General features: G+C 39.9%; 1 protein-coding gene across 1 annotated transcript in view; it reads left to right on the forward strand.

The window, feature by feature from the left end:
- Positions 1 to 20,394, forward strand: part of arhgef18b (rho/rac guanine nucleotide exchange factor (GEF) 18b) — a 37,062-nt gene extending 16,668 nt beyond the window's left edge. Inside the window, exons 14-31 of the mRNA XM_053322056.1 lie at positions 919 to 1,059; positions 1,306 to 1,556; positions 1,639 to 1,764; positions 1,887 to 2,004; positions 2,119 to 2,373; positions 2,497 to 2,573; positions 2,800 to 2,978; positions 3,120 to 3,193; positions 3,545 to 3,730; positions 3,924 to 4,070; positions 4,401 to 4,516; positions 5,476 to 5,544; positions 5,646 to 5,693; positions 6,994 to 7,275; positions 7,384 to 7,533; positions 14,372 to 14,708; positions 15,433 to 15,576; positions 16,023 to 20,394. Of these exons, the coding sequence (XP_053178031.1) occupies positions 919 to 1,059; positions 1,306 to 1,556; positions 1,639 to 1,764; positions 1,887 to 2,004; positions 2,119 to 2,373; positions 2,497 to 2,573; positions 2,800 to 2,978; positions 3,120 to 3,193; positions 3,545 to 3,730; positions 3,924 to 4,070; positions 4,401 to 4,516; positions 5,476 to 5,544; positions 5,646 to 5,693; positions 6,994 to 7,275; positions 7,384 to 7,533; positions 14,372 to 14,708; positions 15,433 to 15,576; positions 16,023 to 16,348 (3,026 nt within the window). The 3' untranslated portion in view covers positions 16,349 to 20,394. The remainder of the gene's footprint in view (positions 1 to 918; positions 1,060 to 1,305; positions 1,557 to 1,638; positions 1,765 to 1,886; positions 2,005 to 2,118; positions 2,374 to 2,496; positions 2,574 to 2,799; positions 2,979 to 3,119; positions 3,194 to 3,544; positions 3,731 to 3,923; positions 4,071 to 4,400; positions 4,517 to 5,475; positions 5,545 to 5,645; positions 5,694 to 6,993; positions 7,276 to 7,383; positions 7,534 to 14,371; positions 14,709 to 15,432; positions 15,577 to 16,022) is intronic.
- The last annotated feature ends 6,126 nt before the right edge of the window (positions 20,395 to 26,520 follow it).

Below are 26,520 nucleotides of genomic sequence, written 5' to 3' on the forward strand. Positions count from 1 at the left end.
CAGTTTGAGTAGGATATATTGAATACCCTGAATAAATTATTCCTTGTTAAACATGGGATGTAGTAAATTACTGTATGGTGAACATCAAGTACACGTTTTTGTTTTGGTTTTTTGGGGGGTTTTGGTTTTTTTAAGCTGCCATCATGAGACCCATTTTAGTGAGTTGTTCTCTCCTTTCACAGATATGAAAATAAAAAAATCACATCACACCCACCCATCCAGACCACTCTCCCGAACAAGTGTGGTTCTGCTTTGATTATTTTACTTTCTTTAACTTTATTGTAACAGTTGTAAATTCCGTCATCTAGATGAACTCAGATTAAAGAAAAAAAAGACTTAATCTTTTTCCTCAGTCACCTGTGAGTTGAATATTCATCCTCAACTCATGCAGTAACTCACTTAACCAGATCCATCCCATTTAAAATGCATATTACTGTTAAGACTGGATGCCACTTTTTTTTTAGGTTGAATTTATCTCATATTTCATTGTTTCAAAAGTTTAGTTTTATTAAAGTATGGATACTTTCTGTTGTTGAGCCAGGATTACTTAGATCAGATTGCAACTTGCAACTGGTGTCTCTATCGTTTTAACAATGCCAAAATATAAAAAGACAAAGGAGACATTAAGTCAGCAGTAAACTATTCTTAAGCTAATATTTGGTTACATTTTGGATGCTTCACAATTGGTTATTGGAAGACTTTTTGAAGGAGTCATTTCTTGAAAATGCTTTTTTATTTATAGAGGGTATAAAATGTTGAGGATTCTTGAATTAAAATTTCTAAAGACTTGAGAATCCTGAGGTAATTTTAAAGGAAATAATTAATTTTAATGTTGTGTCATCAATCAGTTTAAGAAGAGTGTTTGATTATAACACAGTAATGTTTCATAGTTTTTGATCTGTTGGCTCTTTTCCTCAGATGCTCACCATGCAGCAGTGCGGTCTGATCTGGAGTCTGATGCCCAGGACCTGGAGGCAGAGTCTTGGAGTTTGGCAGTTGACCAGCAGTATGTTAAGAAGCACGCTAAAGAAATAGTGAAGAGACAGGATGTGATATATGGTAAGTGGGATTTCTTGGGTCATGAACCTGATCAGGGAATGAGTTACGTGTTCTGAGGACAGATAGATAACTCGATAACTTGATGGGATTTGGTGACACAGCAGGGGTCCATCAAAATAATGTTTATGCTGGGCCCTGCCAATTTTTTTAAATGGAAGGATGGCTTGAGACATACATTGCAAACTATTACTGTACATGTGCTTTTCATGGCAGAACATAAACATGTCACTTTATGCCACTACACAGAGCTGATGCAGACGGAGATGCACCATGTGCGGACACTGAAGATAATGCTGCATGTTTACGTTCGAGAGCTGAGGGAGAACCTCCAGATGGACTCGAGTAGGCTGGACTGTCTGTTCCCCCGCTTGGAAAACCTCCTGGAGCTTCACACACATTTCCTGTCTCGTCTCAAAGAACGCCGGCGAGAAAACCTTGTTTCGCCCACCGACAGGAACTACATTATCAACAGAGTGGCAGACATACTGATCACACAGGTAGGGAGGAGAGCCTGTCAAACTTTGAATACATCATATAATTGAGGCAGCACTCATACAGACGGATTCCTTTGTTCTCCAGTTCTCAGGTGAAATAGGAGAGAGGATGAAGGAGTACTATGGAGATTTCTGCAGTCACCACACTGAGGCTGTTAGCTACTACAAAGAACAGCTGCAAAACAACAAAAGGTTCCAAATCATCATACGGGTAAGAAACATAAAATGTTTTCTTATTGTTCAGATTGAATCCACATGAGCTCAGTAGTGCAGTATCATAGATCACTTTGCAGTCTGATGAAGAAATAAATGTATGCTTTTTTTCCTTCTCAGAAAATCAACAACCTGTCCATTGTGCGGAGGTTAGGAGTGACTGAGTGCATTCTGTTGGTGACACAGCGCATTACCAAGTATCCAGTACTAGTGGAGCGCATTCTGCACAACACTGAAGGTCTGCTGTTTCACATGCATTTTCTGCTAAATACACATATATAAATAGAGAGTACACACATCTATTTAGTGAAGAATAACTTGTTCTGGTCTGTTGTATGTTTTCTATCTCTAGTGGGTACAGAAGAACATGAAGAGCTGACTCGGGCACTGGGTCTCATTAAAGCCACAATTAGTCAGGTGGATGCGCTGGTTAATCTCCATGAGAAGACATCTCGGCTTCGAGACATACACAACAAGATGGAGCCAAAGGCATTGGGAAAAATCAAAGATGGCCGAGTGTTTCGCAGGGAGGACCTGGCACAGGGCAGGAGACGGCTGCTGCATGAGGGCACAGTCAACTGGAAAGCTGCCTCTGGCAGGCTCAAAGGTATGGCATGAATAAAACAAGATACATTACTGATCTACTTGAGAAAATAGTTTTGGATGTACATCTTCCATCTTTCCAGTTTACAGTCTGAAGTCGAGTGTCTTTTGACTTTTGTCCATCCAGATATTCTTGCAGTGCTCCTCTCTGACGTGTTACTCCTGCTACAAGAGAAGGACCAGAGATATGTATTTGCTACAGTGGTGAGTGATTTGTTTTTCATCTTTGTCAGTTCAGCACTATCTAACAAAACATTATGTTTGTTAAAGAATATTTGATAAATGTGCAGTAAGATATGAGTGGGAACTGAATTTTCACTCTCAAATGTTTATTTAATCAGCTCTGTTAAGGTCACTCTTTAAAAAAACACAAAACTTTTTAGTAATCAGTAATATCTCCACCTTCATCTTCCTTTTGTTATCTCCCTAGGATAACAAGCCGTCAGTGATCTCTCTGCAGAAGCTGATTGTCAGGGAAGTGGCTCATGAGGAGAAAGCTATGTTTCTTATTTGTGCTTCCTCCAATGAGCCAGAGATGTACGAGATCCATACCTATTCCAAGGAGGAACGAAACACGTGGATGACACAAATACGGCAAGCTGTTGAGAGGTAGCTACAGTTAACAAAATTGTTGTGAAACATGTTATTGCACAATATGTGTAGATGAAACAGAGAATGCAGAACAATAACCGTCAGTGTACTTCCAGTGTCTCCTCACTTGTAATGGTATCTGTCCTGTCCCTCTATTAGCTGTCCTAATACAGAAGAGAGGTTTGTCAGTGAGGAGGAAGAGGCACGCGCTTCCCGATTCAAAGAATTTCAAGGTACTAACTTCTGATACTACATTGACAGATGTTAAAAAAAAGAAAAAATGCCCAGGGAAATTATTATGTAATTTTCCAAGCCACTAGGGGGTGCTCATGTATCATTTTAACATTCAAACTGTCAGAAGTGGCTTTTATGTCCTTTTCCTCCATATCAATGTCAGTGGTGCAAAACTTTTGAGGGCACATATTAGGTTTTTTTTATGCAACCAAAGCTGTTTATACGAATTTCAAAATCATACAGTGCCTTTTAAGACTGGGGGTTGAGGTGAAGTTTGTGACAAATTGTAAAACCTCAATGTTTTAAGCCATTAAATCTTTTTTAATGTTATTTTGTGTCTGTATTTGTAGAACGTCTGAGCCAGAAGGATGCAGTAATCGTCCAGGCTCTTACTGAGAAGCTGCAGCTGTTTGCAGACATGGCAGAGTCTGTGTCAGGTCTGGAGGACACAGGTTCTCGTCCCAGACTGCTTCTGCGAGGAGAAGCCTCAGACCTCCAGCAGGGGGAGACGCTGCTCAAAGGAGCAATCACTGACGGTAGGAGAGTGCTGCATGATATGTGTATCTAGATACTTAACATTATGTGAATTTTTAATACACAAATTTGTAGTATTGAATATTAAAGTACTTATAAAGTAGTAGGTAGTAGCGTTGTTGAATTAACTACTATTCCTCTGAACCACTCACTGTACAACCTTTTAATCTCGATGTGTTCTCCCTGGTAATTTAGTTGAAAACCTCCAGAACCTGCTGCAGTCTGGAGTGAGGGAGGAAACTCCAACCTCACGGCTGGATGAAGGGAGCAGCTCTGGAGTTCTGCCCAGGAGAGCAGACACCTTTGGGGGCTATGACAGCAGCCCCTCCATCCTGAGTAAGAGTGAGTGCAATACACTCGATGCTCTGGGGAAGTCTACTATCTAATGGATTTGCAGTTGTATTTCAGTGGATCTTATGCTATGAATAAATTTGACTTTCTTTTACAAAGTTGTTGATTATCTTGATTGGATTTATTTGCTGGCCTTGTTTACAGTCAAAAAAGACAATATAATAATTCAATGCAGTTGTAGCCATAGTTTTATAGGCATATACTTGTTGTTTCTGTGCAGTATGTGTGGTTGTTATTGTGTCTTGTTTTCCTGGTTGGTTTGGTTTCATCATGTCTGTGTGTCACTGTTTGTTTCTGTCGGTGTCAATGTGCCCATGCCAGATGGCAGCGTCAAGAAGAACTTTTCTGGCGAGTCGAGAAACAGAGACAGAAGCCAGAGAGCCAGCTCCGACCCTCAGCTCAAAGACCTCTCTGGCAGCCACACTCAGGAGCAGACGGTAGGGGCTCATCATACACACACAAACACACACACACACACACACACACTCCATGCATCCACACACACCCACACGCTCACACACACCCACATACGCATCCACACACACACACACACACACACACACAAACACACACAAATCTTGGGATGACTCAGTGTTATTTCCTGTAAATAGCAATAAACCAAGCAAACCAAGTCATCTGGAAAGTTTCCATGTCGTGATGTTTACTGTAACCTTGTTCTTGCAGGTCACTTTTTGTTTATAAATAGATAAAGCCTTGATAAAACTATGTACTCTGAACATTGATTTAACTCTCAGTAAATCCTAGTGCTTGAGAATAATCAGGCAGACAAAATGTAATGACATGCTGCCTTACAGTGTTTAGTGTGTGAAAAGGAAAACCAGTCTTTCTGTCTATCACAGAATCAGTTTCAGTGCTGGGAAAAAGTTCATACAGTCCTTGCAAAATGTATTTATTAATGTCAAACCTGTACAGTGTTATCAGCATTGCTCTAAATGTAGGCATTGTTATATTACTGCCAAATATTTGATCAATATTTCATATCTTAAGCTGCTCAGCTCTCATATTCAGGTTGTAGTTAACAGGTTTTTAAACATTAAGATTTGTCTTAACTTTGCCTTTTCTACCATTATAACTGAGAAGTGTGAAGGATGGATGGAAATGTATAAAACATTTGCATAGTGTGGGTTAATTCTGAATATTGTATAAGCTGATATAAAGTTTCAGCTTCTGTACATTATCATACATTTAATTTAATTTAAAGGCTTTTAGAGTTTTTAGCCAAACACACAAATCACAATCACAACAGTTTTACTCTAAATTAGGTTATGTAGCAGTACGTTATGTAGCAGTACTGGGCAGCAGTTAGCATGTAATGATTGCTTGTAATGATATTTCACTAGTATGACTTGCTCTGTGTCTCATTGTTGTTGCTCAGGTTGATGAAAGCTGCTGCTCTCCTGCCAGATGGAACTGCATTTGGTCCAGCTCCTTCCCCGAGGCTGAGGTTAGATCCCCAACAGTAGTTTGCTTATCCAGTGACATGTTGTTTTGGTGACTCAGGTGGTTATTTGATTTATAATAACCTTGTCTATGTCTCCTTTTCAGTTCTTTGACAGAGTGCTGATGCTCTCCCAGAGGCTCTACAGTCTGCAGGTACTGTAATACTGCCTCCTACACTTTTAATCCTCCATTTGAATGTGCCCACTGTAGATTCATTGTGAAACAGCCACTTTTACACATTTTGCAGGATAAGACATTCATTTGAAATGTAATCTGTCAGCACATGAACATTATTACATTCGAAAAAATGCTGAATGAACAAAAAGTTCTAGTTGTAGAGCAGCGGCACCCACAATTATCTGAGTTCCTCCACAGAAATGTGGTTTCTTCTGAGCAACATTTACTCAGTGGCCACTGCTTGTTAATGCAAATATCAGCAGCTTAATGCATAAATGCTTGCAGGCATAGTCCAAAGGTTCAGTTGTTGTTTAGACCGAACATCAGAACAAGGCAGAAATGTGATCTCAGTGACTTTGACAGTGGGATGATTGTTGGTGCCAGACAGGGTGGTTTGAGTGTCTCAGAAACTGCTGATCTCTTGGGATTTTCACACACAACAGTCTCTGGAGTTCATAATGAATGGTGCAAAAAACATCCAGCAGGGATTAAAGTTCTCAGGCATAGAGCAGTTTTAAATTCATGTAACACTTAATTCAATACTTTGTACATATTTCCTCTTGGACAACTTTTCAGGCTCATAAATCATGTCTTACTTAAATCTTTTCCTGCTTTAATCCCTGTATCCACTGAGCGGCAGTTCTGTGGGCAAAATGTCTTGTTAATGAGAGAGGTCAGACGAGAATGGCTAGTTCAAGGCAGGCAACTATAACTCAAATAACTGCATGTTACAATAGTGATATGCAGAAGAACATCTCTGAAAACACAACACATCATACCTTAAAGTGTATAAGCTTTTGCAGCCACACTGATGCTACAGCAAGCGAATATAGCCATAAATATACAGAAATTAATTGTTACAGAAAAGTATTTTAACAATTTCTATTAGGAAAAAGTCTTGACAATAAAATAATTATGTTTTGCAAATGTTATGAACAAAAAAATGATGCAGTACATTATGCAAACCCTACAACTGCCAAGTCTGAAGTATCATAATCAGATTTTTTTTTAGCAGTGAAAGAAATAAATCCAATTTCTGAATTTCAAAACAGTGATATGTACCATATGTTTGCATTTTTTTTCCTAATTATATAGTGTTTGAATTTGTGGTTTGCTTTATTAAAAATTCACAATATTCATGACAAAAATGTATACAGTTTCAGTTTCACTTTATTAGTGAATATTAAAATTGTTTCATTTGTAGGCATAAGATTCAAATGTAGCTTCACATTATGACCTTATGCTATATTCCTCCTGTCACTGTCTCCATCTTCAGGCCATCATATCACAGCAGGACAGCCACATTGAGCTGCAGCGGGCCTCACTGATAGAGCGGGCCTCCCTGCCTGGACGCCACAGAGGCAACGTGCTCCTGGAGCAGGAAAAACAGCGGACCCTGGCCCTGCAAAGAGAGGAACTAGCCAGCTTCCACAAGCTGCAGTCTCAGCACCGGCAGGAACAGCATCGCTGGGAGAGGGAGCGGGAGAGGCACCGCCAGCAAGTAGAGGCCACAGAGACCAGACTCCGACTAAGGGAAGATGAGTGCAGGCGGCTGGAGGTAAAGTGCCTAGTCCTGTTGGCTGTGGTTCATTGTAATATTTATAATTAGTAATGAAATGTTCTAGTTTACTCAAACTGTGCAACATTGGTCGTTCTTTAAATGCAGGAGCGTCTGGCAGAAGAGAAGGTGGAGCTGGAAAGGCAGAGGGAGACATACCAGCAGGACCTGGAGAGGCTACGAGAATCCACCAGAGCTGTAGAAAAAGAGAAGGAACGCCTGGAGCACCAGAAGAAGATCAAGAGGAAAACCATTGAGGTGGGGAACGTGTGATGGTCATAGGCAGACTGACAGCAGTATTACTAAATACAGTAATTGATCATGCAGAAATACACTTCGGCCACTAACTCAGCTTGTCTCTATAATAATTTGACATCTAGATGTGCGATGACTAAAATCCTTCATTGAGTTAAAAGATATACTCTAAACAATGACCAAGATTTAAGACTTACATCATAAAACTGTGGCTTAAATCCAAATAAAAGTCAATTCATGACTTTTAAATTCTTGTTTTTATTATCTTGTGCGCTTATACTCTTTGGGAGAGGGCAGTAAGACACCATTGATAGGCCATCAGACTGTTACCTTAATTAAAATTATTGCTCTCGGTTTGAAATTTTTTGGAAACATTTAAGGGTAATGTAAGTAAAAAATATAGCATAGATGTAATTGTTTTAGACATTTTAATGCATAATAGTTACATATTACAGCTTTAAGAAGCTAGCAGATGCCAATTTTAATCACAATTTCTTTATGGTTTTGTTAAACAACCACTTATACAACATTTATTATATAACATTTATTAATCTTATCATTTTTGAGTGGTGTGAAGGTGAGTTTTCACAAGATACATAATGCTTTGAACTATATGCTGCACTTTTAAGTGTCTGTGCGTGTGTAAGAAGGGGAGAACAGAGGACACGGATGAGTCGCTGGGTGACAGTGAGATGAAGATTGATGATTAGAAGCAGGATAAAGAATAAGAAGGGACTTTCCTGTCTGTCCTGCTTCCTCTCACTGTTCTTGCTTCAGTTTCCCAAACCTCACCCTACTTTGGTTCTCCTTGTCTTCCTTCAATCCCTTCCCCTGGGCATGAATCCGGTACCCACCCTTCTAAGGTAGTCTAAAATATATGTTATAGAGTCTCAACAGTGGCCCATCAAACCTATTTATTTTCCAGCAAGTCTGTCCTTTCTATAATTTTTTAATCTCCATACCCACTGATGGGTACTGGGAAGGAAATATGCAGACTGTTTTTTTAGCGTTCATCAGTCAAATTTGCTTAACCTTACTAGTAAATGAGATACAGTGGAAACATGAATCTACCGAATGAATCTTTAGTTCTTGAGTTCAGGCCCTCTTACTGGTTGAAAAGAGGCATTGGTTTCAGCCCCCATGGCCTGTTTCATTGATGGGAGTAATGAAAAACGCACATACAACTGAATACATCTCTAACCACTCAACCCAGGAATCTACCTACGCAGCCTTTCTCTTCACCTCTCTTTACCTCTGTCTCTACTTTCCTCCCTGTGTTTGCTTACTTGTATCCCTCTTTCTCTCCTCACAGCACAATGCGGGCCATTGTTTATGTGTTTCATGGGAGAGGAGGTTTGAGAAAGATTCACTGACTGTAATTTCATGCCTGGTGCTAACAGATCTGTCAAGGAGTTACAGTTAAGTTACTAAATAAGTCATTGTTGTTTTCATAGGACTGTATCACCACCTCAGTTTGGTATATTGGCATTCTCTGATAAGTTGAGGGGAGGTTAAGGAAGGTGTGGAGCATGGGAAGTTTTATCTTGATACAGAGTTTATCTTCTTAACAAGCCAAAAAAAATACAATCTGACTGACAGTTTTGTTATTGAACTGTAATCTGCTGTCAAGTTTATTTTATTATTCTTTTGGCAATCCTTGATTTTCCTTTTACGGTGCGATGGCTTATTTAGTCATGAATACTGAAGAGAGCTCAACAACCTGAGTCACACATTTTCTGTCATTAGGAGGAGGCCGTGTAAAGCACATCTAATGAAGGGATTGTTTACTCTGACTAATGCTCCCATGTTTACTGAGGTCAGTGAGTCAGTGTCATGTTTTCAGCTTAAGAAGAAAAAGTTAGAAAGTGTGCTGACTGGATTTTTATTTCCTGAGAAGTACAGATCGCCTGATGAGCTGTCTGCCTGTGCTATAAGCTCACTGATACACATGCTTTCTTCCACATAGACAGCAGAAAGGGAGTAATGACATCATTGGAGACAGACTTAGTCAGACAAGTACACCATACATTCCTAAATCTGATATCTCCAATTAGCCAGCGTCTCTTTCTGCATACCAATCTTAAACTGTGTAGCTGATGGACACAGTGTCATCCATTCATGTCCTGACTTGTTCCTAGAAATCTTTTTAAAAATTGTGTACCTTTTTTTTTTTTTTTTTCTCTTCTCAACCAATCATACGGTACATTTTTTTATCCATCTGCTTTAGCTTTACTCATAACATCTCCAGACATCTGGCTGCCTATCTGTTCATCCATTTTTTTGTGGTATCCCAAGGATTTCATGGTAACAAGACCTTTCAGTGACACCCAGTTAACTGGAGCCTTAACTCAAGACGTAAACAAACACAACCAGCTGACATGAATTATTACACTCATCTAATTTCTGCAAAAGGCAGCTCTTTGACTGTGAGTTATACCTAGAACCCATCACAGTGACTCCTGGAAAACCACAGCCTGAGAATCAAAGGAGCTTCTTGCTGATTTATCCTAATCTACAATGATGAGTTATACAGGGACCCTGGTAATTAGAGGCCTTCACTGAAAGAGCAATATGAATAAGATTGTGTGGTTTGTTTTGTTTGTTTGTTTGTTGCACAGACTGCAAGATAAGACATGGAACCAATGAGATCTCGACCATGTCAGCACTTAGCACCCCATTAAATCATGCTTATAGCAGCTAAGTAGCACATGTGTGTGTTTTCTATGCATGCAGATGTAAGGGTATGTATGTGCTGTTTTGTTGGTTCTGCTATGGGACTTTCTTGGCTTCAGTAATGGGAGATTTGGAAGTGGTTTGTTCCCCTTCTGCGTCAAACACTTCAAACAGCCTTTTCATGAGCTGCAACCTCAGGATCTGTTCCAGGCTCCAGGCAGCCTGATATCAATAGACATTTAATCACCACCACCCAACATTAAGACTCATCAGCAAACCTGTAGAGCTATGATTAGACCTCCATTTAAAAAAAAAAAAAAAAAAAAAAAAAAAAGTCGTGCCTCTGCGTATGTTTGTGTATGTTGGTTACTGAACATGTGTGGGTGTTTAAGGGAGAAGGGTGCTAGTCACTGCATGTCCTGACTTGAGTGGAGCTTTCTTTCATGTGTTATCTCATCTGATCTCAGTTGGCCCCTTGATAAGGAAGACATTTGGCTCATGCTTTCTTTTATTGGCTCTGACCCAGGACAGACACAGCCTTGCATCTGATTTCTCAATAGCCCCGTGGATATAAAGTTATAAAGCATGTGCATAATCAAGGTCAGAGCTGCAGTTTTTATGATTTGAATGACAGTTTAGAAGAGGAATGGCTCGATGCAGCAAGATGTAATGTAAAAAGAGAAACATAAACTTGAAGCTACTGTAAACAGTAGAAACTGGGCTTGTGGCACAATGGTCAAAGGTTCATTTCACAGATTTATTGGGTCTTGAGGGGGAAATGCATTAATAAAGTGCATGCATTAAGAAAGTGCAAGCAAAGCAAAGTGCTCAGTGTAGCAACTGACCCTCTCTCCTGCTCAAGAGCAGAAAACTGTAAAACTATATTCCTACTTAGTGTGAATAACTACATGAACATGACTGAGAACATTTCCAAAACATGAGAGGTTTTGCAAAGTCAAGGAAAACATTAAAAAGGTCAGTCGTAAAATGGTGACCTATACCTGCGGTGAGTACTCTGAGTTATATTTTGCTCTCTCCAGGCTGATTTATGACACTGTTTTCCAAGTCTCTTCCTGTGGTTGGGGGAAAAAAACCCAATGAGTAACTGTTTACCCATTAGCACTCTGACCATGTGCACACATCTAAATGCTTGTGACTTGCTTCTTCTATAATCAGCCAGTAGCAGTTGCTGCCCAGAGCTGAGCCGGAACATCAAGCTTGAGGGCAGATATTTTTCTCTGTACCGCCACCATCTGCCTGTTTACGCTTTGTGCAGCGCCACATTGTAACTTTCTTTAACTTGAATATTTACTGAAAGTTTTTCCTCATAGTTGGAATTAACTGTTTGCTCTGTGAGAGAAGAAAAACATAGTTAGACTTTTCTATACATTTTGTTTGTTAGGTTGTAGGTAATCTGATGTTGAGCTGCAGCAAGATTTTCTCTGGCATAGACACCTTTTTATTTGAAAGTAGAGAGACAGGAAATTATGGGAGAGAGTGGGGGGTTGTCACATACAGAAAGGCCTGCTGGTTGGGACTCGAACTGGGGTCCTCTGCGTACATGGCATGCGCTCTTGACCACCTTTTAAAAAAAAAAAAAAAAAAAAACGCAAATCATTATCACATCAGAAGCTTGTCATTGATAAATGATTTGAATGGGTAGTTGATTACGGTATTAAAATAGTTGCTAAATTATTTTTTGTTAATCCGCTTATCAATTATCTTAGCTCTAATGTTCATCCCCAAGAGACCTTATACTGAATTGTTGTACAAATGTTCATCACCAAACTTCATTCAAAACAGTATTTAATCGTCACTTTTAAATCCCTTCAACACAGTTTGATTTTGGATTAGACAGATTTAAATGTATAGTGTTTACTAATCACATTAAATGAGGGATCAAAGCTGCACATGGTTGATTTAACTTTTCAAGTCAACACATCATTAACGTAGCTGTTCCATGGATCATCTTGTCCAGGTACGATTCAGCAGCCAATATCTATTTCTCAGCTGTGTCCATTGTGCACAAGGCAGCACATTGTGCAGTGTTAGCTGAAATGCTTGGTTGAGTTTGTATGATATGGGAGTATCCAGGCAGTTTTCAGGATGAGAGGAACCTGGCTGTATAATTAGCTAGTCCAAGCCTGTCATTAACAGAAGCTTCTGGAAGGAAGCCAGTGCTAATTGTTTATGTGCTGTCAGTCAGGGCTGTTTGTGCTCTGCAGCTTCCACACGGTTTACTGCCCTGGAAACCTGCTGTTTATGCCGCTTAATGCCAATCACTTTGTTCTGTGAACAAAGGAACATCTGTGTGCCAAGATGAGTGAGTGCTGAAAAAAGAAGAATGATGGAGGGGAAATAAGAAAAGGAGATTTAGGGAAGGAGGTGCGGAGACTTTCCCTTCTGCAGGGCCCCTCTCTGCCTCAGGTCGTCCCGTCATGCTCTGCTGTTACAGCAGGGGGAAGCTACAGTCTTCACAGACACATAGTCACAGTTAGATGAGTTTGCCCTTCATGCCTTGTAAAACACAGGCATCATGTATTCCCCATCGCCACAGGAAGTATTCTGCATCATCATCAATCATGGAGCATGTAGACCGCATACCAAACAGAGCAGTTTCTGCCTGATGTCAGAGTTTAACCTAAAGACACGACAGTTAAAACAGATGTTAGACTGACATATTGGTCCAGTGATTTACTGTATTCTGGTGATAATGCACTTTTCATTACATGTCAAATACAGCATAGTTTGCATTATTCACTCTGTGCTATTGGTTATTTTAAATATTCATAATTTAGTCAGTGTTGCAATGTTTTTAATCAATCTGTCATTATTTCATATTAACAATTACTATTTTATCTGAAACATTTTACTTGGTTTAATTGAAATTAAACTTTCATTAGATTCCTCATATTCCTATAGTTATTATTTATTCTCATGAACTTTCAGTAGATGATTCGGATGCTTTTCAAGATTGCTGGGATTCAGATATAGAGAAACTAACAATTTTATGAATGGTGCTAAATTGTGTGATTAAAAAATATGTATGTTAAATATTAGCTGTCTAAGTCCAAAAAAATACCAAGCTTACTGGCCTTCAAACATAAACTTATCAAATCATCCAGACTGAGTAAAACTACAAAGTTTTTATAATGTATTTGATATGACTACAAAGAGACCTCTAACTTATCAAACGTAGACCTAGTTTGAATAACATTGACTAGTTGTATTTTAAGAAATTGCCAGTTAAAATCATTAAAGCCAAACAAAAGATGTAATGATACTGCACCACACACACACACACACACACACACACACACATACACATACATACTCATGTCTGAGTTTGGGGATGGGAAAGATTTACAGTCCATTTAAAATCTCTTGACTCTACACATCACATATTTTATACAAACCATTGTTACAGAATCCTTGCGGGGAATCTTATTGATTGCAGATTAGATGATGATGTTGACTCAATATTTAGATCACCTTTTATTCACTCTGGTAATTAAGCAGACAATGAACTCAGTGTCTTTTATCCACTGATGTCATGAAAGACATTTTCTTGTTCCCCTGCTTGTCCAACAGCCCTGTCTGTTTTGTTAGACACACCTTTATGTACACAGGGATTATTAAAGGTTTTATGTTTCTCATTTTGTGTTCATGTGTGTGTTTTGTGTGTGTGTGTGTGTGTGTGTGCATTGTCCTTGGGCCACTGAGAACACATCAAAAGCCTGCACCAAACTTAACAAACTGTGTGCTCAGCAGAAAGTAGTGGCATGTGTTTCTGATTCCCTCTTAGCCCATAAATACCCTTCTCCTCAACAGATTGTGTTTCTGTAGTGGCACGGCGTCACACAGACGATTTACAGTGTGTGTGTGTGTGTGTGTGTGAGAGTGTTTGTGTGTCCTCTGTACTCTTAAGAAGCTGTTTTGAAGTTTTTTTTCCTTTTAAAAGATATTCCCATACATAACCCACAGTGCAGGCTGTTTATAAACAAACAGAACAAACATGATGCTCCCTGGCTCTGATTTCAAACTAAATATGACCACAAATATGAATAATTGCAGTTTGGAGTTGGGAAGCCATCATTGATGTTTGCAACAACTCATCTCTCAGCAACTAACATATAGTCCTCTGTCTTTCTCCTTCCTTCTCCTCCAGGTGGCTCCTCTGTCTGGCAGCCTGAATGGGGAGCTCCTCACGTCCTCCAGCTCCACTAACGTGTCCGACTTGCCCCTGAAGCCTCTGGTGCGAGCCAGCTTATCTGTTGCACCAGCTGACTACCCAGAGCGCCCCGAATTGATGTTGCGACGGGAGGCGGGCTCTTCAACCCAGCTACTGAAGACAGAGGTGCCGCTCCATCTCTTTAGCGCCACCAACCAGCAGCATAAGCTGGTTGGGGTGCAGCAGCAGATCCCCACCAAGCTGGCAGCCTTCAGTAGCGGCAAAGGGAAAGGAGGCAAGAGTGGCAAAGCCTCACATCGCACTGACAGCACTGGTGAGGAGCCAGAAGCCAAATACTGAGTTTTATGTTATCAGTAGGATACAAGTCTGTACTTGTTTTGGGATACACTCATCTACTTGTGGTATCTCCATGTGAAAATATTTAATGATGGAAAGAATCAACAATAACTACACACACTAAATGTGTGCATTCTTTTCTAATTTTATATCATTTTATCTTTTATCACGTATAAAATGTATCATTGCAAAATGGAGAGGGTGGAGTTTGTAGATCTTTTGTTACTGATAATTTATTTCCACCAGTATAAACCTCGCCTAGCAGATACTATGTTACCTTGTGTTTGACGTTGTAACCTTTTTTTTTTTTACCACCTTCAAAACTGCAGTGCATCAGGTGCCAACTCCTGCTAGCATAAAAAGTATCAATAAGTACACTGCTGGAAAAATCAGTCAACACATGCTGCATTGGGGCTCATGTTTTTTTTCTTACTCTTTAATGTGTTGTGTAACAGTGCAGCAACTCTGTTCTGTTCACTGTCAGTGAAATCCAAACTATCTGAGTCTGACACGGGCTTGACCAGATCAGCACCTTTTAAGTGGCTCATTAGGATCACATTAGCTGTCTAAATTTGGTCAGTCCTCTGATATATCAAATAATGGCCTGGGAGCTGTAGTTGAGCGTTGCAATCTAATTTCATGATTAAATCACATTCTGCCTCTTTCTGTTTGCTGTTTGCTCTTCCTCCTGCTCCTCTCAGCCTCAGTGGATATGAAGCAGATGCTGCCACTGAAGCTGTCTGCCCGAGACGACAACACCGTCAAGGCCAAGCGCTCTATCAGCCCCCACCAGCAGCTCCCGCTTTCAACCCCTTCTCAGCCTCACTCCCATCATCACCACACAGGTATCTTTCCGCACACAAACACACACATACACTTTCACTCCCTCAGGACAAACCCAGACACAATCTCTTCTCGTCTGTCTATTTCTGCTGCATTATTAAATTGGTTCTCACAGACACACACATTCTCCACCTGGGCAAACCTGACCCCACCCGATCACGTTCCTCTCTAAAGCCTGCCTTCATGCCCAGCCTCACCCTGTGTAAACACCTATCAATTTCACATGCTTCTCTGTGATTAATGGCAGGCTGTACTGCTGACACACACATTTTAACACTTTAATCCTGTTCCCCCACAATTACCATAGAAAAAAAACATTGGCAGGATTTCACATGATAGTTTGCAGTGCGGCTGAGTAAACTAGAATGGCTAATCTGCCATTAGTTTTTATTCTGTTCTTGGAGTAATTCCTTGTTTTCTAATAGACTTTCCTGTATGTCTTCAACAGATCAACTAAGTCCTCCAGACAATGCTGGACCAGACGGCCAATCCACATCCACCATCAGCACCTCCCACCCCAATGCTCAGAAGCCCCCCATGCCTCCTGCACAGTCCCATCCTCAGCCTGGCATGCAGCCTCCCACCGTGCCTCTGCACTTGCAGAGCACAGGAGGTGTCCAGTTCCAGCCCCATCTGCCGCCGCAGAGCCTCAGTCCCAACACCCAGGCCAATGTCCAGATGAACATTCAGGGGCTCACACACAGCCACAGCATGCCGCCGCCCTATAAGATCACCACTGAAGACCTCAATAAGGAGGACGTCATCTTCTTCTAAACTTGAGTCTGCTGCCCTCAGATCAGAAGCTGGATGCAAAACAAAGAAGTTTGCTGGTTCTCATTATACACAATCCTGTGACATTGGCAGTTCAGTTTAGCTTGTGTTGTTTCTGAGAGTTGATTAAGGTAAGGTTATTTGTTGTAGCAATTTATTGCAGAGAGCAAAGCCTTTGTTGGGGCTACACTGGCTCACATGGAAAGAAAAATTCACATTTTATTAAAAAAAGAGGACATTTCTATTTTAACACAGCTACACCATCCTTGCTTTTAAACTGCCACAGTTTCCTTTTTATTTAGAGAGGACCACAACTTTGAAGTGGAAACCATAGGTGAAACAAAGGAATGTTGTATCTTAAAAGGTTTAAATGAAGTTATAGCAATCCAAAGACATTAGCTGTGAGAGCTGAAGGGGATTTAACTATGAGAGACAATGTGAAAGAAAAACTGCCAGGTGCATTTCAGGAGACTCTGATCAGACTAGTTAGTGAAGCATGAAAAGTGAGCAGTGCCGCGATGGTGCTCTGGCCTCACCGTCTGCTCCCACTGGACCTGGAACGAGAAATGATTCAGCAGGAACTCAGAAGTGATTCAGCTCTTAAAACATGAACACACTCTGCTTTGATGTTTCATTTGCACAGTGTAAATACTCCATTCCAGACTAATGAATGAACTCTTACAGACTAGTGCTTGGATGTACAGTTGTTGAAATTGTGAACATTTCATTTCATTATTTTTTGTTTTGTTTTGTTTTGTTTTCTAATGATAGGTCAGTAGATGAGAAACAAGGCTGTTGTGTAAAAATGGTCCTGATCATTTAAGGAAGAGTTCAGTTTTTTCAGTTGTTTCATATGGTTTTTATATGGATTTTCCAGCTCATACAGAGCAAGATGAACTCAAGGAGGCCTTTCTTATGTCTGTACTGTTAGAAAGAAGGTGAGATTAATCTATTTAAGCTCTGTTCTTGCATTTCTGGGCAGCAGTTCTCAAAATCACTGAGAATTTCATACTCTGCTTTTCCTAGCATTAACAGTATTTTTAAACAGCCTTTTCACATTTTACTTTCTCTCACAAAGGTTGTGGACTCTTCACAGCAGGTACACCAGATGTTACAAAAGACAAAAGATTATTCATTAAATATAAAATTATCAACAAAGAAGTACATAAATTCAGTATGTACTTTAAAGCTAAAAGGTTGTTGGCTGGTTTCATTAAAGATCCATTCCCAAATTGGAATCAGATGTGCCACTATTTCCATTGACAGTCAGGGAATTAACTACAATTGGTACCCTTCAGCATAAAAAACAAAAAGCATATCTATTCCCATTTTAGTGGACCTGTAGTGTACTGTACAATTCATGCTACATGTTATTTTAAGGGGAAAATTAATTCTGCTTAAATATTCTGACCAGTGACCTCCCTGGAAAATATGAGGATTAACTGGATAGTACATTGAATACATGGTGATAATCACAATGCACTGTTTTGAAGATATGTGCTGAAATGATTCAAATTCATCACAATACTAATTATAAAAAAGTAGAAAAGACGCCTGAGGTAAAGTAGGAATATGAACAGTCATAAAAACACCCAATTCTCTCTCTCTCACTGTCTCCCATTCATAAATGTTATAAACATTTGGGAATTCTTCTAGAGACTTGCAGGACAGGACTGTGCAGAACATTTCAGCAAGTTGAAGTTTAATGGATTTCCAGTTCAATCCACTTGTGTCAGATTTTTACTCCCTTTGTGATAAAAAGTTAACGTGTTTGACAAGTCTACTTTTTGAGAGCTCACGTGTCTGTACTTCATTTTGCTGAATCGACAGTTTTTAAATTTGTTAGACTGAGTTAATTGTAGCGAGCCGGTATATCTTTGAGATATATATGAAGGTGTCAGTTTTAATTGAGGCCCTTAGGTGTCATAGACAGTTCGTTACATTGGTCACTAATGACATTTCTTTAGCTAGGTCTTAAATCTCTGTGCCTGACAGAAAAGCAGTACTGTGATGGGTGCAGTGGTCCCGCAGCAAGAACGACTATCAGCTGTTGTCTAAGATTTCAGTCTTTATTTTTCTTCAAAGAAGAAATATGAAGATGTCCATCATGGGGTTTGTGCGTGCGGTACCTTTCTAAATCATGAAGTAGTCAGTACATGAATGTGTTTTGTGTCTCTGGAGGGAATGTCAAGAGCTTTTTTGTCTTAGTCCAAATAAGCTTGTCTCTGAAGCTGTGATCAGAAGCTGGAGTTTGATTTAATATATTGTGTAGATTTTTGTACATATTGTAAGTGATCTTTCCTGCAGCATCTGCCCTCTTACACATGCTTGTATTAGGAACAGAAATATTTGATGTGAATCAAGATGCAAAAGTCAGCCAAAAGTCTGTTTGTTCACACATGTAAATACACATGTGGGTGTGTATGTACGATACGGTATGCCTTTCTCCAATAGACTAACAGCAGGACAAGAAACCACAACTATTCAAATTCTGTTATTCAAATGAAATGAAGGTTTTGCATATTTAATCTCTTGATGTGTGTTAATGTTGTAGCATTGAAGTTGAGGTGTACTGTCTGCCGTCTTTGTCCTGCAATTCATGAGTGATGTTTCATCAAGATTATGTAGCAGTTAAAAAAGCAAAGAAAAATGAATCTGCTTGTTTCAGTCGGTTAAACCAAAGAGACATTCGGCTGACTGGGTTCCTCTCTGCACTCGTATATGAAAGATGAATGACACTGTGTTGGTTGTGAGGTTGTCCACAAAGTGTTATTACCTGTGAAATCATCCTCCAGGGAGTGTCCATAACAAGTATGGTTACAGCACATTGTTGTCCAGCTCATATCCTGCTTCAGGAAATGGATTAGTTTGCATCCTCATATCCACAAATATAACAAATATATCTTTATACCAAGGTGAACATAATATTCTGAAGAACAAGATATTACACAACAATCTGTCAATTCTCACCCATAGTGGCACATCCAAACTACAAAGAGATCACCAAAAAAAAAAGTGGGCTGGTAATATGCACGTGGACATACTATATGGTTTTCAGTGGGTGGAACCCTATTAAAACTCATACTTTTAAAAGACTTTTAAAATGACAAAACAATCCCGACTCAAGGTCCACTTTCTAACTTTTTTTCCCACCAGAACTTTCAATCTCATTCCACTTAATTAGCAAAGCATCAGCTTAATTTAAACTCCAATACAGATGTAAAGTCTTAAGAGTGTGATATCATTCCAGCTTCTTGGTTCGCTTGTCATGGCAACTGAGAAAGCTTCTGTAAATATGCTGATGAAGACCATGCAAAATGGTTGAATGGTCCAGAAAAAGCCCTGATCTTGAGTTGTGATTGTTTTGCCAAACTATTAGAATAAGAATAAACTTTGATGTTTAGCACTTCAAGATATTTCCATGTGAGTCTCTCTGAATGAGAGATGTTCCATAGCCGGAAAACTGGTGTAAGAGTACTTCAGTTCTGCTCCAGGTACGAGACTTATAGTGAGGAGTGCATGTTGTCTGTTGGTGCCACTGTTCAGATCAACTCAAGTCTTAAATGCTCTTTTTCTTTACTGACCTGCCTAACCTCTTTGCTGTTTTAAACCGGGCAGCCTGTCAGTCACATCACTGTGTGTGTCTGTGTGCGTGTGTGTGAGCACCCTCGCCACCGAAAACACGACAAAAACATTTCTAACAGTTGTTTCCAGAGTCAGTTTTGTTTTGTTTTTGTTTTTTTTTTAAATACACACACACACACACACACACGTTGGACCTGTATTGTGTAAATAATCCTGAACATACTTTTGTTTCCTCGGCCAATTTTACACTAGTCACTTTGGATAGTAGCATACTTGAAGGGGAAAATGAATGTTTATCATGCTTGTTGTTATTGTCTGTCTTTACCAAGAGCTGTCAAATGACATTTGTAGCACACAGTGACAGTGATTTTTGTACTTTTTATTTTATTCACTGCGAGATGTTAGAACAACCTGTGGACACAAACTGCTGCCTTAGAGAAAGTTTAGTAATAAAAACAGTCTTGAAATGATTTTACTGGCGTCTTTACTGTCCTGAGTTTTTCTTTGAGTCTGTAATAATTTAGGAAAACTCAAACATGCAATGAATGATTCACATATGAGTAAATTTGTATTTACAAGGATTTTTTCTCCTTTTTTCCCGCCTCAACAACCACCACATGTACGTAAATGCAACATATAATTCTGCCTCATAATTTAGATTTCTATTCACTGCTCATCAAAATAATCCTGGCCACCCAATTAGCTCACACCCTAGCCATTCCTCAGTGTCTAGGAAGTGCAGTAACAATGTTATTGACCCTGTGTTTAGACCAACTAATAACAGTCTATTCTCAGACAAAGCTCTATTTTCAGGTACTGTGGTTGTGGCTGTTCAATCCCTCTGTAGTCCTCTCTTAACAGTAGGGCTGCCGGTTCCTGCGTTGTTGTCATTCTGGCTGGGAAGACGCTACAGTAGTGGCCAGTTTTTTTTTATTGTCTGCTGTCATTAGTGGCTTTCCTCTGTCTCCTCTCAACAATTATTTTTCCAGGCTGCTTCCCCTGTGGAGGGAAGCTGCATTTTACTCTGTCTTTGTTTCTGTCTCATTCAGTCTACTGCTCTGCCTATTTAACGTCTCCACGTCTCTTCCCCTACCCTCCAACATCTCCAATCCTCTTTAGCTCAACCGCCTCAGAGCTTTGAGGCGTTTTATTTAATGGAGTTTGCAAGAAGTCTTGGCTGTTGTTCTCTGTGAGAGGCGCTTCCTGCCACAAAGTTAAACAAATAGATGTTCCACCAAGACAGATGTGCAGACAAACTTCCCTACAGACTCATAAAAGGCACACAGGCAAAATTTAGTTTGATAGATTCTGTGTTGGCAGTTGGTTTCTATTGTTTTTTGCACTTCCATTCAGCTACCTCCGAGCTTTGGCACCATGCAGGTTACAATGAACCATCAGGTCATTAAAAGGGTTTAGCTTCGCTACTGAATGTATGTCAATTGGCATGGATATATAATGAGACAAGGAGTCCCTGGACACATTAAGGGCAGCCAACCCCACCCTGCTCCATTTCCATCATCATCATTTTGAATTTGAAAGTATTATGCATTTGTAATTAAATATAATAAAACATAAAAATATATTTTTAAATTTTCTTTGTGTGAAAAAATATATAATACTAAAGGATCAGGAGGGTTAAGGTTAGGGAAAAACAACTTTCCATTCAAAAATGTCAACAGTGGCACCCTGAGCACTTATGTCAGTACAAATAGGTAAAAAAATAAAATAAATCAAGCAATTCAAAAGACAAAAGAATGATTTCATGTGACAGAAATGTTTTTCTGTTAATCATCACAACATCCAACCCCTCAAAATTCATCTTATGACCGCTTGTGCAGTGGCCTACATCTAAACCAGGCTACTCTCCTAGCAACTTCCAGGTCAATGTTTTTGCAAGTGATGTTATGAAGGAATGTGCTTGATGGCTGCTAATCTAAGGGGCTGTTTCATTGCTCCTGGCTGACACAAAGATCTTCTTGTTGAAAAGACACAAAGTGCACTCTATCTGTACTTTTTGCTAACACCCAAGGTGATTACAAGAAGATAGCTGGCAGTAAAACTCATCTCTCAGCCAAGGCTACTTCAAACTATGCTTACATAACCTTCTTGGCAGGCTGAGGTATATTCTGGAAAGGAGAAGTTTGACCAAGATAAGGCTCTTTTTTGAGTTTTCCAGGTTGTAGCTGTTATCAGTGACAGATAAAGAGCCTGAGAGTGAAGGTCTTGGGCCTGCAACAACTATGTGCAGTTACAGATTTACATCAGTTTCATGATTTCATGCTGTCTGGTTCATAGTTCTGCTCCGGATGAATGGGATTCATTGTTCCTCCGACCTGCACAACTAATCTTCTATCTTGCATCAACAAAGGAAACCCCCCTGTGTGGGGGCAATGGCGAACAAGGCCTCCTCAGAGAAAGGTTATGCCAGGTAGAAATCAGATCAGGTGGGGGGCTATTGTTCTGCCAGAAGAGACGCCTCTGGTGAATTGAAATGGGGAAGGTGGATCATAAAGGAAGTGTGCTCTTTGCTGGCTCGTCCTTTGTGCTCACAGCATTTGCATTTTGCAGTCAGCTGTAACCTGGTGACTATCTTGTTGAGCCAGTTTTATTCCTATGTGCCTGTGTGCAGATTACACTGTATCAGGAAGTGATGAATGCTGCCATTCTGATATCTGTTACATGGAACTGTAAACAAGTTATATTCTCATGTTGTCATGTCCTTTTGTGTTTTATGGAGACAAATCTTCAGCACAAAACATTTAGTCTTAGAAAACAGGAATAGTTTGATGGGAAATATAATGGGAAATATAATTATTTGTTTCCTTACAGAGGGTTAGATGAGAAGATCAATAATACTCTCATGTCTGTTCACTTTGAAGCTGGAGCCAGGAAACGGCAAGGAAACTATAAAAGAAGGAAGGGTCATCAGGTTACTGTGTAGCACGTGAATGCATATTGGTGCCAGGTCTGAGAACTTTCAGTTTGGCCGACATAGGATAGGATTGCCATGTCCTCATTTATGATCTGTCATTTTAGTTATTACGCCAGATGGCAGAATCATCAGTAATATGTTGCATTGTTAACTAACTAATATTTGACATATTGGTTGATGTATATTTCCTCAAATTATTATTTTTATTTATTGCCTTAAGAATGTTTGCCTAACTCTGATAGGCCATATCAGTCCAGCCAGTTATAATCCAATATCCAGCAAGTTATAAGCCAATATTAAATTGGGCTGGTTATGATTGCAGTCTGCGATAGTAGATCGGATCTGCCATGTTTGGTCATGTATCATGATGTAGATATCTTGGACCAAACAATGATTTGAGTTGAGCTGCTGAACAGAGCCATGATCTGCATTTGGAGACCAATCATGAAGCACATTTAGATTAAAGAAACACCAGCCAACATCATGTATTGTCAGTGTAGTTTTTTTATTTTGTAGAAGCATTTTTCAGTCAAAGGTGAAAATATATAGATATGACGGTGGGACTTGCTCTGCCATACATCCATCCATCAATCTTCTTGCCGCTTATCTGGGGTCGGGTCGCAGGGGCAGCATGCCATGCATGGGTGACCCTACCAGGGGCATAAAGCCCCAGACAACTGAGCTCCTGGGGTCATTGGGACACGCAAACCCCTCCACCACGATAAGGTATTAGCTCAGCGAGGGGGACTTCCTCTGTCGACCTCCTTAATTTCAGTTTAGTTCAGTTTTTTGGGGGGGACTGTTTCCTGATTGGGTGCAGTGACTTCCTGGAGTCTGTGCTTGTTGCTTAGCAACATTAAGGTAAAGTACTGCTCCAAGTCCCACATACAACCTCCCATATTAAATGGACTAAAGAAAAGAGATGTGAAGTGTTTATTAGTGAGAATTAGAGGTACTTTAGATAGAGCCAGACTAGCTGTTTCCACCTGTTTCCAGTCGTTATGCTAAACTATGCTAACAGCTGCCGGCTGTAGCTTCATATTAAATGTATGAACATGAGAATGGTATCAACCTTCTCATCTAACTCTTGGCAAGAAAGTGATTAAGTAGATTTCCTAAAATGTCTGTATTTTTCTATCGAGATAGAGTTTAAAAATGAATAATTCACTATTAACACACAGGAGAGCACATTTTACATGTATCTCACGCCTGTAGTCAGCTGGCAGCTGTTTGGTCACCAACAAGGAACCCTTCAACATTTTATGGGGTGATTCTTTGTCTGTACAGTGTTAAATGTAAGGCTTGTCCACTGTTTTAAGCATTTTCCATCTGTGTTTCAGGATGCAGCATTGTTCAAGGCTGATGCAGTGTGGGAGGTCTCTGTGGCATTTTCAAAGAAGTCGAAAGAACTTCCCTCACACACACACACACACACAGGCGCACACACTCTCACATTTTTGGTACCTAAAGTCAAATGCTATGATCGTGCCAAGACAAATAGCTTCCTGGCAGCGAACATGGAAAACACTCTCCATCTCAGAATGTGAAGATGTGGACAATTTAAGTTGCTAAGTTCCTCCCTGGAAAGACCCAGTAGGAGCTTTGTGTAAAGTTTCTTGCCATTATCAAAGTTGTTTCAGAAAGCCTGGGCAATATATGCACTACTTTCAAGAAAATGAGAATAAGAAGTGGATGTTTAAATACATGTGTATCTAGAGTAAAAGAAAAGAGCAGGCCTGCAGGGAGCCTTTACTTCTAGATAGCATGGCAAAATGACTCTGAAGTGAGTAAAAGGAAGCTGTAGGCTTTTACTATCAGGTAAAGCAGATGCACTTTTGTTGACAGTGCACTTAAACCTACTCATATTATCTTGAGGAGCTCTCTGTGAGGATTTGTCATCCCTTTCGAAGAAAGTAGCCTGAGGTACTGCACTTCACTCTAGCATGACCCTTTCAACATCTTTAAAAGCCAGAGGAAAGTTGCTTTATCTGGCATAATAAGACGCTTTGTGTCCTATATCTGTATGTGTTCTTTGACATTTTCCCTAAGTGCTTCTGCAACTGAAAAAACACCATTACATTTTTTCTCCCTGATAGTCTTTTTAAAAAATGTGATATTAGCTGATGAAGTAGAAACCAAACCAGAAAGATCCAAACCCAGCTCTAAAATGGAGAAGCAGGGGTGAAAATAACTGCATGCAGCTTCCTTTGCGCTTCCTTCTTTCATCTCAGAATGGAAGAGCGGAGCTCAGCAGAGCTCATCGCAAGTGCAGTGCTGCTCTACAGGAGGGATCTAAACACAGCCTCTCTGATTTAGGAGCTGGAACGAAGCAGTCGCCAGCCTCCCACCAGAGCTGGCAGGGTTGGATGGCTGTCTGGCCGCTGTTGATGGGGGGAAGAGGAGGGAAGTGAGGGGGAGTGGAGACAGAAAGACGCTGCCAAAAGACCAAAAGGCCACTAACTGCTGAAACACCAAACACCAGAATAAGACAAAGCTGGGTGGATTCTGTGCCAGTGTGCAGAAAAAAAAGAAAGTGCCTTTATTTAACTACTCAAAGGTACCATTATTAAACACAGACCCGTATCCATCAGCCCTACAAAAAACAAACCCTAACAAAAATTGAAAAAAAGAGAAACAGACAGGATGGAAACAGTTAGAATCCATTATTGATAAGAAGCATAAAATATTAAATACTAGACATCTTTATACTGCTCTTCGATAAAATGCATAATTTAGTTGTGAGGCGAACTGCCACCATCTCCTGCAGGGTCTGTAATGGATATCTGGAGCCAACTCTGAATTCTAATCCTAAAGACCAATTTAGCTGCCAGACAGGACATTTGTCTGAGTATACACTTCCTTCGCATCTTTCTTTTTGATCAAAAATAAACGAAAGAAAATATTTTCCAAGCCCATGTGCCAAAGTCTAATCTTGGGTGCAAAAAGGACACCTGAATTTGTGAACTGGTTTTAGGTATGCTATGTGTGTGTGTGTGCCTGTTGTACAAAGCAGCCAGCTTTTTCCCTAGAATTCACACTCTACTCTTGTTTTGCCAGATATGTTTTGCAAGAAATGTATTTGCTGCATGGATCGCGTCAAGCGGCAACATTTTCACCAGTGAAGGAAGTGGAATGTTTTTGGATGGATGGTTGGTGTATAACATGCAGGACTTTGATACAGGAAGGTGAGGTCTCCATCCTGAGCCCTGCTTATGGTTCAGTTTTGGCAACAAAAGCACTGGGTTTAAAGAAAAGATTGCAGTTTCAGGTAAATCTTAATAAAGTAAACATGTCCTGTGTCAAGCTACAAGTCAGTGTGTCAAATCCTTTAATGTTCAAGACCACAATCTTTTCCAAATCCTTAAACAAGTGCTTGGAGTGCCTAAACATAATCTTAACAAACTTTAAAACAAATTAAATTTCTTGGCACTGGATTTTTTACAGATACGTTCAATAAAAAAATGTCCTCATGTTGATAAAATACATTATTTAGGTGGCATCACATTTCACTGTTAATGTATTTGCTGCCTCAAATTAGTGACACATGCACAGCACCTCTGACTCACCTTTGACCCCACTCACAGTAAAAAGCCCATAGTCTTCTGCTAAGGTTCTCAACAACTCTGAGGAAGAAACTTAAATTATGCAAACTATTTAT

Source organism: Scomber japonicus, chromosome 7 (genome assembly GCF_027409825.1).
Source record: "Scomber japonicus isolate fScoJap1 chromosome 7, fScoJap1.pri, whole genome shotgun sequence".
Classification (NCBI taxonomy): Eukaryota; Metazoa; Chordata; class Actinopteri; order Scombriformes; family Scombridae; genus Scomber; species Scomber japonicus.